General features: G+C 43.3%; 2 protein-coding genes across 2 annotated transcripts; one reads left to right on the top strand and one right to left on the bottom strand.

Annotated features, from left to right (window-relative positions):
- Nucleotides 1–497: 497 nt before the first annotated feature.
- On the top strand, nucleotides 498–5,427 carry MRS44_000002 (uncharacterized protein; the record flags this gene model as incomplete). The annotated part of the gene is made up of 2 exons (XM_065623910.1): nucleotides 498–4,916; nucleotides 5,326–5,427. The coding sequence occupies 2 exons, from the start codon at nucleotides 498–500 to the stop codon at nucleotides 5,425–5,427; spliced, it is 4,521 nt and encodes a 1,506-aa protein (XP_065479593.1).
- A 1,362-nt stretch (nucleotides 5,428–6,789) lies between these two features.
- On the bottom strand, nucleotides 6,790–7,059 carry MRS44_000001 (uncharacterized protein; the record flags this gene model as incomplete). Its single annotated transcript, XM_065623520.1, has 1 exon — nucleotides 6,790–7,059. The coding sequence occupies one exon, from the start codon at nucleotides 7,057–7,059 to the stop codon at nucleotides 6,790–6,792; it is 270 nt and encodes an 89-aa protein (XP_065479592.1).
- Between the last annotated feature and the right edge of the window lie 6,953 nt (nucleotides 7,060–14,012).

The following is a 14,012-nucleotide window of genomic DNA, read 5'->3' as shown; positions in this document are numbered from 1 at the left end:
AAAGCAGGTTTATTATATAGAAGGGTTTTTCATCGAGATATCCAATGAAGTGCAATGGTTAATTAATAATCCATATATAAAAACGTCAACGGGAGCGCCCCCGCAACCGCAGAAGCAAGTTCAAGCACCAAGCCACAAACAATGAAAAGCAACAAATATCATAATAGATAAACATTAATTCATTGCACACCACCAATTCCCGTAAAACAGACAGAGCAATCAGCACACAGCCAGTCAGACCATCGAAGCCAGCACGATATATGTGAGTGCAAGCCACCAATGAGAGATAATAGCATAATATAAATCCAAAGAGAGAAAGAGCCATTCGTTCCAGCCGGATTTAGATCATATTGTTCGTCAAGGATGCCCGTTAACATACATCGCAGTTCAGAATAGCAGTGGCCGAGATGGAGCCATTTATCAAGTTGCCCGAGTTTCCATTAATTATTTGCAAAACATGCCATTATGCATACATCGGTAAGCATATTAAGCAGCACATGAAGCAATACCACAGGTCCATCCGGGTAGCAGAAAGGAACGAGATTACAAAAGCGATCCAGTCAGACCCAGATGTCATCCAGACCCCGGCCGAGTTGGCAACATGGCCAACGCCGCCACCCACAACCGACCCCATCCCATTTATCCACCCACCACAGAGCGACAAATTGGGTTGCGGCGAGGAGGGTTGTTTATACGTGGTCGGTTCAGAACGAGCCATGCAGAACCATTACCGCAGTGACCATGGATGGACGAATCCCCGAGGCAGGGGCGGAAGTGTCCAGCAGCGAGCCATGGAGACACAGCAGGTCCCGTGGCGTAGCGGTGTCCAGTGTCAACGTTTTTTCAGCAATGGGCCGGGCAGCCGTTGGTTCGAGGTCGGGTTCGGTGCACCGATCAGCCAGGACCCGGACGAGGCAGCCGTTGCAGACCGTTTAATGCAAACGTTGGACCAGCAGGAGCGCCGGTTTCATTTGGAGGACAAAGAACGGATCAAGGCCGCCGATTCCAAGTTGGACGCCAACGCGTGGTTAGAGCACGTCGGATGGGCCACCCATTTGCAGGGGTTCGATCCGGAAGCCATGCAGCGGTTGGTCGACCCAGTGGGCGAGCAGGAGCATGAGTTGCAGTTGATCCATGACAGTTTGGTGCGAGTGATGGACCGAGCACGCACCATAGCCACGCCCACCCACGTTGGCAGCCATGCATTGTTCGAGGTACAGCGAAAAGAGGTGGACAAGAAGCCACGGCGGCCGTTCGACAACCGGGTCGAGGACGATACGTGGACGCGTTACACGGCCGTGTGGACCAAGTTGGTGTGTTACATATACCGTGCCGAGAAAATGCCAGATGCAGATAGGCCCAAGTTTCGGTTATCCAAGCGGCAAGGCGATTTAATGGATGATTTGGCGGATTTGGTCGAGGCGCACGTTAACGATCCGGAGGCACAGCCATTGGACGAGGACCGAGTGGACGGGTTGACATTGCAGGTCGTCATAGCGTTGTTGGACCACCGTTTGACCGCGGGGGAGTACCGCAGCGCCATCATCAGCGGTTTAGCCGTGATGGGTATCCGAAAGGACGGCGGTTGGATGGATGTGTTGGATTATACGCCCATATATTCCGCCGTCATCAAGGTCGCCCGTGCCATGGTCGTGTACCAGTCATACCAGGAGAGGCAGGCCGAGGTGATGCGTTTGAAGCAGGATAAGATGGACGAGTGGATGGTGCGGCGGCGGCAGGAGGGAAATCAGACGTGGGAAGAGCAGCATGCCCGAAAGGAGGCGGAAGATGAGGCGGAAGAGGAGGCAGAAGAGGAGGCCACCAGCATATTCCGCATCGTGCGTGGGAAAGTGCAGCGGTTCATGACGGTCACGCCCAAGGATCCCCACGCCGAGGCAACGCCGATGGATTGGATTTACGAAGCACGCACGTACGGGATGCACATCCGGTTCAACACGCCGGCCGGCGGGACCATCGATTGGGTTGGGGACCGCATCAAGCACCGGCGGGTGCAGTTCCGCATGGGCGAGTTGACAGAGATGTTGCATGCGTTGAAGAGGGAAGCCCGAGAGTTGTTGGCGACGTTGACGATGGTGGACGACATCAGCCAGTTGCCGCGGATCCCGTGGTCGTCGATGGAAGACGACCATAGCGAAGACAAGGTGGGATATTCATTTTTGGATGACGACCGTAACCACACGTGGTTGGCAGCCGGCAAGAGTTGGAACGCGCGACAGATCATCAAGACGCAAGGGCGGCGTAAGAGTTGGTTCGACCACGGAAGGGAGGACGGGAAGCCGTTCCAGGCCAGAGAGGTGCAGTCATATGGGAAGACATTCGACGAGTTCATGGAAAAGATGTTTTTGTTGATGCATATGGTAGGTGGCCAGCCGGCGCGATCCACCGAGATTTTAGGCATTCGATATAAGAACACCATGAACGGCGGCGTACGCAACATATTCGCGCACGACGGGTTGATGTGTTTCGTCACGTCGTACCACAAGTCGTTCCGGGCCACGGGGCAGGCCAAGGTCATCCACCGATATTTGCCACGCGAGGTGGGCGAGTTATTGGTGTGGTATTTGTGGTTAGTGTTGCCGTGGTGGCAGCAGGTACAGGGCGTCGTCAAAGATGCCGGCATACGCAGCCCGTATTTATGGCCAGACGAGGTGGTTCGCAGGGACGAAGTCAGCGAGACGGAGCAGAGGGAGAGGAGACAGGCCGAAATGGAGAGCCAGGGCAGCCAGGACGGCATTGGCGGCGGCGGCGATGATCGTGGTGATGAGGATGGTACCGATGAGCCCGGTTCCAGTGCGAGGTTCGACAGTTGGGTACAGGAGCGCAATTGGACGCCAGACCGTGTCCGCCGCATCATCCAACGAGACAGCAAACGATTATTGGGCACCATGTTGAACATTAGTTCGTGGCGGCAGATTGCCATCGCCATATCCCGTCGATATTTGGACAAGGCATTCAAGGAGTCGACGATAGATGGGGTCGAAGAAGACGACGACGGTGTGGACGATAACCCGATCGATTTACAAGCCGGCCATGGAACGCACGTGGCCGGCATGGTATACGCACGAGAGTTGCAGCAAGGGTTATTCAGCACGGCCACGATGCGCGATAAGTTTCGGTCCGTCAGTCGTCAGTGGCATCGGTTTTTGGAGTTCCGCGAGGGCGATAGTTTGGCCGTGGCGATACGCCGAAAGCGGGAGCCATTCGAGACGGAGCGGGAGTACCACCAGTTGCAGCGTTTCAGGCGATTGCAGCAGGTCGACATTGCCGCCCGGTTAAGGGAGATGATAGGACCAGACGCCGCGTTCCGTGGCCAGCAAGAGACGGTGATCCGGGCCATCATGCGGGGAGAGAGCCCGATTGTGCAGATCGCAGGCACGGGAGAAGGCAAGAGCATGTCGTTCATGTTACCGGCGTATTGTTCCAGCGACGACGGAGGGACAACCATCGTCATCGTGCCGTTGGTAGCATTGCGAGATGATTTGCACGGCCGTTGTGCCAAGAGCCAGATCGCGACATACGTTTGGAACAGTCGCGGCGGGCACCAGATCACCCCCATCGTGTTCGTCACGCCCGAGTCGGCAGTGACAAAAGGGTTCGGCGATTTTGTGAACCGGTTGCAGGCACGGAAAGCGTTGGATCGTGTCGTCGTGGATGAGTGCCACGCCATTTTGGACAGTACCAGCCAATTCCGGCCGCAGTTGATGGAGTTGGGCCGGGTATTGAACGAATGGGGCGTCCAAAAGGTATTTTTGACGGCCACGTTGCCACCAGATGAGATTGGGAGGTTTTTCGAGGTCGTCGGGTTATCAGCCAGCCGTGTAAAGGTATTCCGATCACGAACGACGAGGCCGAATATCGGGTATAGGGTAGTGGTTGTTCGACCAGCCAAGCGCAGAGATCACCACAAGAAGCAGCAGCAGCAGCAGCAGAATACCAGTCAGACCGGTGGCGGCGAGGTTGGGGCAGACCAAGAGGCGGAAGACAGCCGCGTGGTCAAGATCGTGCAGGATTGGTTACACAGAAACAGCCAAGGTCGCGTCATCGTTTACGCCAACACCATCGACCGGGTTGAACGATTGGGGCGATTATTAGAGTGCAGCGTGTTTCATTCCAAGGTCGACACAGCAGCGGGCAAGACGCAGCGATTGAGGTCGTGGATCGATCAAGGTCATTTAATCGTGGCCACGAACGCGTTAGGGTTAGGGGTCGACGTGCCAGATGTGCGGTTAGTGGTCCACGCCGGGATGCCGAACCGATTGCGAGATTACGTGCAGGAGAGCGGACGGGCCGGACGGGACGGTAACCATAGCGAGGCCGTCGTCGTCATATGCCAGCAGGGGGAGGAAGCAGGAGGTCCACGGTCATCAGTCAAGGCAGGGAGAAGAAGAAGGAAGGCGGCAGTATCAGACAGGGCCAAGTGGCCAGCAAAGGAAGCAGCCGTTGAGCGGTTTATCAGTGCGAAGTGGTGCCGCCGTGTGGTGTTGGACCAGGTGATGGATGGCCAATACGATCGAGCAGGTTGTCATCCAGAGTCGGAGGTGGCATGTGATGTGTGTCAGCGGCAACGGGACCAATTGGCATTAGAGGAGGATATGTTATGGTTTGAAAGAGAAGGCGACATAGCGGTAGAGGCGGAAGCAAGGAGGGTACAGGAGTGCCAAGAGACAGAGGTTGAGGAGCGTTTCAGGAGGGCACAGCAGAACAGCCGATACGAGCAGTTCAGGGCCAGACAGGACGCAATGCAGGTAAACGAGGAGGCCAAGATGTTAGAGGAGGAGTTGGCATTGATGGCCGGTCGATGTATGGGTTGTTTCATGGCGACGGGCACGGTAGAGGACGACCAATTTCATCCGAGGGAAGAGTGCCCGGTACGAGGTGCGAGGTGGTGGCGACAGGTAAGACGATGCGAGGAGAAATGGCAGCAGGGCATGTTCAAGAAGGGCGTGATGCGGGATTTTTCCGGTTGTTTTTGGTGCGGGTTACCGCAATATATTTGCACGCATTGGGAGGCAGTGGGCGATGATCAGGGGACGTATAGGTTGCGGAGAGATAGGGAGTGCCAGTATGCCGGGTTATTGGCGAGCGTATGGGGAGCGGCCAGTGCATGGTATGAGAGCGATGTCAACGAGGTGATGGGGAAGATGGATGTGGAGCGACAGTATGATTGGCAAGATACGGACGATCAAGAGATTTACGGGGAGGGGTTAATGAAGTGGTTAGGGGATAAAGTTCAAATGGGTTCATTAGAGACGAGCAGGTTTTGTCAGGGGTTTCATGATATTATCCAGTTAATGATGAAGCAAGGGGGAGGAAGAGAGTGAGGGTGTGGCAGGAGGAGACGATGACAAGGAAGCGTTTCGCCATTGCCGCAATATGCGAGCGTTGGGAGGCAGCGAGCGAACATAGGTGGTTATTCAGGAGGGTCCGAGGGAGGAAGCGTCAGTACGAGGGGGTATTGGTCGGCATCATGGTAGCGCAGCGGGTACAGGGAGATGAGTGGTGGCAATATCACATAGGGCAGATGATGGGGGAGAAGGTCGAGTTTTCAGACAAAGAGCAGATAAGCAGGATATATAGATGGTTAGGGGAATTAGTAGAGTGGGGTGGAAAGGCGGGCGGAGGGATACAGGCGAGCCGGTTATGCCAGGTAGTGATACGATTAGATAGGTTATGGATACAGCAGGGGGTAGATAGATAATGGGAGAGCAATTAGGTCCGTTGCAAAGAGTCAAGGCAAGGAACAAAAGGATTCATAATGTAGAAGTCGGCGGCGGGGCGGTTGCATACGAGGAGGAATGATCAAGCGGGTCAAGAGGATTACAGTAGCATTGAGGTGCATTGTATATTGGAAGGAGATAAGAAGTATAGAAGAGAACGTAGGGTAGATAGAAAAAGAAGCGAGTTAATCATTGCGTATATAGATATAGATATAGGGGCAGCATATTATATAGATAAAGGGGAAAGACGAGAGAGAGATAGGTAATAATAGGGATAATAGGGTTAAAAAGGAGAAAGAGAGGAAGGAAGAGAGAGAGAGAGAGAGAGAGAGAGAGAGAGAGAGGGTATAATATAATGTATATAGGGTAAGTAAAAGTAAATATAAAGAAAGCATTAAATATATAAGAAAGAATAAGAAGTAAAAAAAGGTAAAAGTAAATAAAGAAAATAAAAATAAAAATAAAATAAAAATAAGAATAAAAGAGAAATATAAAGATATATAGGGAGTAAAATAAAGAAAGAAAAAAAGGAAAGAAAAGAAAAGGAAGGGGAAGAGAAATAGAAGTTATATAAGAAGAGAAATTATAAAGAAAAAGATAAAAGGGAAAATAAGAAGAAATTATAAAAAAGAAGTAAATAAAAGTATAGATATATATAAGATATAAAAAAAAATAAAAATAAAAATAAAAATAAAAATAAAAATAAAAATAAAAATAAAAATAAAAATAAAAATAAAAATAAAAATAAAAATAAAAATAAAAATAAAAATAAAAATAAAAATAAAAATAAAAGAGTAATTATAAATATAAGTAAAGAGATAAATTTAAGAAGATATTTAAGGGGGATATTTAAGAAGAAGGTTAGGGGAGTAGTTTATAAATATGGTTAGGGATAGGGTTTGAGAAGAAGGTTAGGGTGAGTAGTTTATGAATATGGTTAGGGATAGGGTTTGAGAAGAAGGTTAGGGGGAGTAAGGTCCATATACGGCCATAGAGAGCCGAGGCAAGGGATAGCATGTATAATTCATCACAGAATAGTCACGCAGGAGGGTCAAAGCAGAGTAGTTGCAGGTGTTGATTTGTATTTCAGAGTGAGTCCATAGCCACAAGACCAGTAACCATTGCGTTGCGTCCAGTTGTCGGGGATGATGGGATTGATGAAGAAGCCGACGTTAAAGGGTGCGGCGGCAGGGATGAAGCCGATATTGAAGAGAACGATGGCGGTGAAGCGCGGGAAGTTAAGAGAGAGGCGCAGCGTGATAGTGCCGTTGCCGTACATGAGGGCGAGGGCAGGGGGGCCAGTGGGCAGAAGATGGGGCATTTTGGCCGATATTTCCAGTAGGCGTTAGCACAGAGAGCAATAAGTAGGATGGAGGTGAAATACCGAGTTTTGAGAGTGAGGTCGTTTAAATGGAGGGGCGACGGTCGAGAGGTTTGCGGTTGAGATATCGAGAGGTCGAGCGTAGGCAATGGTTTCGGTCGGTGGTGGTTCGGTCGAGTGGTGGATGGAGAAAGGAAGAATTGAGGGGAGAGTTGAAGAGAGGGGAGGGGGGTTTATAGGTGATATGCAACCAGAGAGGCATGCGACCAAGAGATATGCGACGCATGCGATAGATGCGACCAAGGGATATTCGAGGAGGAGGTGAGGTAAGTGAGATAATAATAAGAGGGGAGATAAGCAAAGGAAAGAAGGTGAGGAGGGGAAGTAAAGTAAAGGGAAGAAGTAAGGCGAGCAAGGTGTGAGGTAGGAGAAGAAGAGTAATGCGATATTTATAGCGAGCGGGCGTTGAGGATGAAGACATAGGCATGGGTAAAGGGATGGATCATGGGCCGACGGAGAAGGTGAATACGAAGAGGAGATGGCGAGGGCGGCCGAGATGGAGGCGAATTATGAGAGAGGCAGGAGGTTAATCCGGCAGAGAGAGACGGGGCGAGAGTTGAATATGATGAAGGAGGCGCAAGATGCGGCGGATTTGGAGGCAGAGTTGGACGAGTAAAGTAGGTGTTGCATTGTGTATAAGGAGGGAGGGTATGATGACGAGGAGGATGTTGAGCCGGGAATAGACGCATGTGCGAAGAAAGGGTCGGGGATGTGGCAATTGTTCGCGGAGAAAGGCAGTGAGGTTGGGGAAGGAATATTTAAGAAGAAGAGGTTTATGAGTTGAGCCGCGGTGCGATGAGGCATAAGGGGTCGAGGTATGAAAGTGAGTTTCAGTGGGTTGTAGTCGCATTAGATTTGTGATATTAGTATGATTGAGCGAGTAAGTGAGGTTAAGAGGGAAAATGAAGCAGCGTATAACAAATCGAGGCATGGGTTGAGAGATATAACGGGGTTGAGTGAAGGGAGTAAAGCGAAGAGAGATATGTATAGGCGTGGAAGAAAAACACATTGGCAGGTGAGGTGGAGGTCAATGGTTATATAGGATAGGTTTTGATCATAGGTGCAATGGGTTAGACGGAAAACACGGTGCGAGTTATAGAGGGTAAGCATTGTAATTTTGAGGATGGATGGATGTAATATAAGGAAGGCGTTGGCAGAGCAGTAGCGACATGATAATAGTGGATTGATTGTGTGTAGACGCATAGGTTGAGGGTTAGACAGAGTTTAGAGCGGGGTTATATGCAAGGTAATCAAGTAATCAAGGAGATGGGAGGTAATCAAGTCATCATACAGAGACGAGGTAATCAAGTCATCAAATAGAGACGAGGTAATCAAGTCATCATACAGAGACGAGGTAATCAAGTCATCAAGATAGTGCACGGTAAGCATATTATTAGGGAGAGGCGGTGTAATTAAGCAATGTAATCAAGCAATCAGGTAGATGGAAGTAATCGAGGAAACATGGCAGGATAGGGTTAGCAAGTAATCAGGTAGATCAAAAGATAAGGAGTGGTGGAGTGGTTATATAGTAAGACACATGAAGGAGGAACAGGGGTCAGAGATCAGGGTTAGGGGCAGGAGCAAACATTAAGGTTAGGGTTAGCAGTATTTTTAAGGGTTAGGGTTAGAAGCGTTAGGGTTAGAAGCGTTAGGGTTAAGGTTATATTTTTAGAGTTAGAGAAGAGAGTAGTTTTTAGAGGTAAGTAAGGAGTAGGGTTAGGTTAGGATGGGGGTTAGGGGATGGAGTAGTAAGGGGTTTAAGATAGACGACGTAGAGCAAATAAATAGTGAGTAGATGTTAGAGTGTTAGGAGTTGTGGGTTAGTAGGGGAGTAGGTGTGAGGTTTGAATGTTATTTTGAGTTGGGTTTGACACAGTGAAGCAGGGGAAAAATAGTAGGGAGAGGATAGGGGAAGGTTTAGTTAGAGTGAGAAGTGAAATAAAAGGAGAGCGTTGGAGTGGGGCGAGGAAGGAGCAAACAGTTTAGGTACAGGGACATGTGTGTATGTAGCGAAGGTTGGTGAAGTAGAGTTTTGAGTAGTTTACGTAGGGTTGCAAGAGGGTTGGTGAAGAGAAGGGGGGCGGAAGAAGGAGAAGGGTTTTAGTTAATAAAGGATAGGGGAGTAATAGAGGGTAGAGAGGTATGGGAAAAGAGAGAGAGAAAGGAAAAATCGAAAGGGGAGCAAGATAGGTTAGATAAGGTAAGAGGGGGTATAAGAGGGTTAGAGACGGAGTTATTAAGAAAGGGTTACGTAGTGAGTTAGGTATCCGGAAGGCGAGGGCAGCATTAAGGTAGACGTAGTTAAGTATCAGGTTCGGTTAAGGGTTAGAGAGGTAAGTAGAGAAGGGGAGGGTTAGAAGGATAGTAAGATAAGGGATCATATCAAGGAGAAAAAGGTTGGCGAGTATAGGGTAGGAAAGCAGGCAAGGTGGGGTTATTTCATAGCGAGTTATTAGCAGTCAATTATTAATGCAGGGTTAAGAGCGGGGAAGAAAAAGAGAAAGTAAGAATAGTTAGGGAGTAAAGTAAAAGATATGAATATAAGGAGTTTAAGATTGATATAGTTTATTTTATAGTTTTAAAGTATAAGAGGAGGAGAATTAAAAAGAAAGGTAAGCATTTGTTATAAGGAGTTTAGTGGAGTTAGTGGATAGTTTAGGTAGGTTTAGGCACAGGAGAGCATAGGAGTGGAAGGATAAGAGGAGGGGGGGTAATATAGAGGTTAGCGAAAGGTAGAAAAGTATTATTTATAGAGTTAAAGTATAAAGTTAGTAGGCAGAGTAATATAATTAGGAGTTTTTAGCATTTTATATAGGATTATAAGAGAGGGAAATAAAGGTTAAGTTAAAGGAAAAAGAAATTAGGGTAAAAGATAAGGCAAAAGAAGTAAGGAGAGAAATAATAAGTAAAAAGAAGTATAGATAAGGCAAAGCAGTTTATAAGCATTTTATAGTCGCGTTAGGTTAAGATAGGAAGTATAGTTATTAAGATAGTTAGAATAGTAGATAGAAGTAAAAGGGAAAAGATTATATAAATAGAGTTAGAAGGTATTAGGAAAGGTAAGAGGAGATATTTATATATTAAATGAGATATAGGAATAAAATAGGAGGGTAAGTATATTAGGGAAGGTTTAAATTAAAAAGGAATTAAAAGAGATAAAAGAAGAAAAAGAATATAAAAGGAGGTTAATAAATAGTAAAAGGGTAAGTAGTAATTAATATAAGGAGAATAAGGTTTAAAAAGAATATAGAAGTAAGTAGGTATAAAAGGTAAGAGTAATAGGGAGTAAAAATAAAATAAAATAAAAAGGTAAGAGGATAAGTATTAAAGAAAGAAATAATAAAAAAAGGTTATAAGGGGGTTAATGAAATTAGAGAGTTTAAAATAATATAAAAAGTATAAAGAGAGTTAAAAAAGAAGTAAAATAATAATATAAAGTATAATATTAAAAATAGGAAGAAAGGTAAAATATAAGGTAAAGGAAGTAATAAAGAGGTAATTAGGTAAAAGGCATAAATATAAAAGCGGGGTTAAGGTTAAAGAATTAAAAAAAAAGGTATAAGAAAGGTAATAATTAAATATTAGGTATTATATTTAAAGTAATTTTGTAAGGTAAGGAATATAAAGGTTTAAAATTAAATAAATAAAAAGAAGGAAAAATAGTTATAAGTAGTATTAGAGAGGAGGGTAAATAATAAAGGTAAAGTAATTAGGTTAAGTATTAAGGTAAGAAGTATATAAGGGTAGTGAAATAAAAGGTTAAGTTAAGAGTGAGGGTTAGTTATAAAGGTTATAGTAATAAAAGGATAAGGAATTAAGTGAGGTGAGTTTTATATAAAATTAGTTTTTATATTATTAATTAATTATATATATATATATATATTTAAAAAGAGGAAAAAAGTAAAAGTGAATTAATTTAGAGTTAGTTTATTAGGAGAGTAAAGATATAAGTAAGAGTTGGAGACGGTAAAGAGTATATATAGGGTAAGGGGTAAAGTAGAATAAGGGATTAGTTTTATAAGCGAAAGTATAATTAAGTATAATTAGAATAAGTTTTATAAGTAAGATAAGAAGAGTAAAAAGTAGTTAGGGCATAAAAGAGAATAGTAAGAGGGGAAAGAAGAGGGTGAATAGTTATAGAAAGGAGTTAAAGAAGTTTAATAAGGAGAAAGAAAGATTAGGTAATAAAATAGAAAGTAAAGAAGGAAAGTAGTAGGGAGAAAGCGGGGAAGAACAGGAGAGTAGTAGGTATAAAGGTTAGGAGTAGTTATAAGTATAAAGGAAAGGTAAGGTTAAGTTAAGATGAGGGTAGGAGAGGGTAGAGAAGGGGAAAGGAGGAGTAGAGTTATTAAAGAGGTAAGGGTTTTAGGTGGTATAAGAGGGAGAGAGTTTAGAGGAGTGGGGGAGGGAGGAAAGAAGGTTAAGGTAGGTATTTAATAAGGGAGGAGTAATAAAAGAGAAAAGAGTTTAATAAAGTTTAAAGTAGAGAAAAAGAGAGAAAAGTATATTAGAGTATAGTTAGGTTAGTATTAAGGGTTAGGTTTAAGTAGTTATTATTAAGGGTAGGGTAGTGGTTGAGTTAAGGGTTAGGGTTAAGTGGTTAAGTTAAGGATTAGGGTTAAGTGGTTGAGTTGAGGGTTAGGGTTAAGTGGTTAAGTTGAGGGTTAGGGTTAAGTGGTTGAGTTGAGGGTTAGGGTTAAGTAATTATGGTAAAGGTTAGGGTTAAGTGGTTGGGTTGAGGGTTAGGGTTAAGTAATTATGGTAAAGGTTAGGGTTAAGTGGTTGGGTTGAGGGTTAGGGTTAAGTAGTTGTGGTAAAGGTTAGGGTTAAGTGGTTGGGTTGAGGGTTAGGGTTAAGTAGTTGTGGTTTGGGTTAGGGTTAAGTGGTTGAGTTAATGGTTAGGGTTAAGTAGTTATAATAAAGGTTAGGGGTAGTAATTGAGATTAGGGTCAGGGGTAGGAATTAAGTTAAGGGTTAGGGTTAAGTAATTATAGTAAAGGGTTAAGGGTAATAAATAAGTTAGTTTAAAAATAAAAGAGAAGAAAGAATAAAAAGATAGAGGGGGAAATTAAATAAAAAAAGTTAAGATTAAAGGAAAAATAAGAGATAAAAAGAAAAAAGAGTAATTAAAAAAGTAAGAAATATAAAAGTATAGATATATATAAGTAGAGATTAAAGGGTTAAAAAATAGAGATAAATAAGTAAGAATAAATAAAAGGGTTTAATTATTTTATTTAAAAGAATATAAAAATAAAAGAGATTATAAATTATTAAGATTTATAGAGTAATTAAAGATAAAATAAAGATAAGTATAAGAGTAAGAATAATAAAAAAGAAAAATATAAGTAAAATTAAGAAAAAAAAGGGTTAAGTAAAAGGATTAAATTAAGAAGAATTATAATAAAAGTTATATTAATTAAGAGGGAATTATAATTGTTGGGTAAAAGAAAAGAATAAAAAGTAAGGTTAAGGGAGGAAAGAAAAAGAAGAAGGATATTAAGAGAAAAAAAAAAAGAGAAAAAAGATAAGAAAATAATTTAAGGTAAATAAAGAGAAAAGGAGAGCGAAAAGATTATAAGTAAAGAATAAATTAAAAAAAAAAAAAAGGAAAAGATAAATAGAGTTAAGGAATATAAAATAAATAAACAGTAAAGGAAATAGTAAAGAGAGAGAAGGAGGTATATAAAGAGAAGTAAAAAATAAGTTAAGGTAAGGGGTAAGATTAATTTAAAGAAAAGAAAAGAAAGAAAAAGAAAATAATAATAATAAAGAGAGATAAAATAAAAGGAAATAAAAAAAAGAAGAGAGATAATTAATAAAAAGATAAATAAGGGTTATAATATAAGTTAGTTAAAAGAAGAGAAAAAAAAAAAAAAAAAAAGAATTATTATTAAAATAGAGAAGAAAGGTAAGTAAGTTAAATAAAAGAAAAAAGAAAAGGAAGGTATATAGAGTTAAGGTTAAAGGATAAAAAGGGGTAAAAGGTAGTTAAGAAAGATTAATTATAAGGGAAAGATAATTTAAAAAAGGTAAGAGGGTTTTAAGAGTTAAAGAAGTAAAGAGTATAAGTTAGGAGAAAAAAAAAAAAGATATAATTATTTAAGAAAGTAAGTAAGGAAAGAAGAAAGAAGTAATAAGAAAAGAAAGAGGGTTATTAAAGAGGTAAAAGAGTGTATTAGGTAAGTATATATAAGAAGGGAAGAGAAAAGAGAGAGAAATAAGATAGAGAATAAAAATTTAAAGAAATAAGGTAAGTAGTATTAGTTAAGGGTTAGGGGGAGTAATTATAGTAAAGGTTAGGGTTAAGTAGTTAAGAATATAGTTAGGGGAGTAATTAAGTTAAGGGTTAGGGGGTGTAGTTGAGTTGAGGGTTAGGGTTAAGTGGTTGTGGTAAAGGTTAGGGGTAGTGGTTGAGATTATGGTTAGGGTTAAGTGGTTGTGGTAAAGGTTAGGGGTAGTGGTTGAGATTATGGTTAGGGTTAAGTGGTTGTGGTAAAGGTTAGGGGTAGTGGTTGAGATTATGGTTAGGGTTAAGTGGTTGTGGTAAAGGTTAGGGGTAGTGGTTGAGATTATGGTTAGGGTTAAGTGGTTGTGGTAAAGGTTAGGGGTAGTGGTTGAGATTATGGTTAGGGTTAAGTGGTTGAGATTAGGGTTAGGGGGAGTGGTTGTGGTTAGGGATTGGGTGAGGTTAGGGTTAGGGTTAGGGTTAGGGTTAGGGTTAGGGTTAGGGTTAGGGTTAGGGTTAGGGTTAGGGTTAGGGTTAGGGTTAGGGTTAGGGTTAGGGTTAGGGTTAGGGTTAGGGTTAGGGTTAGGGTTAGGGTTAGGGTTAGGGTTAGGGTTACTGATACCAGGACCAGTAACCAGGACATGGTAAGTTTTAGCTGTAGTATCAC

Source organism: Fusarium solani (genome assembly GCF_023522795.1).
Source record: "Fusarium solani strain SB1 chromosome Unknown bctg00000000, whole genome shotgun sequence".
In the NCBI taxonomy this organism is placed as follows: Eukaryota; Fungi; Ascomycota; class Sordariomycetes; order Hypocreales; family Nectriaceae; genus Fusarium; species Fusarium solani.
This window is presented reverse-complemented; position numbering and strand designations above follow the sequence as displayed.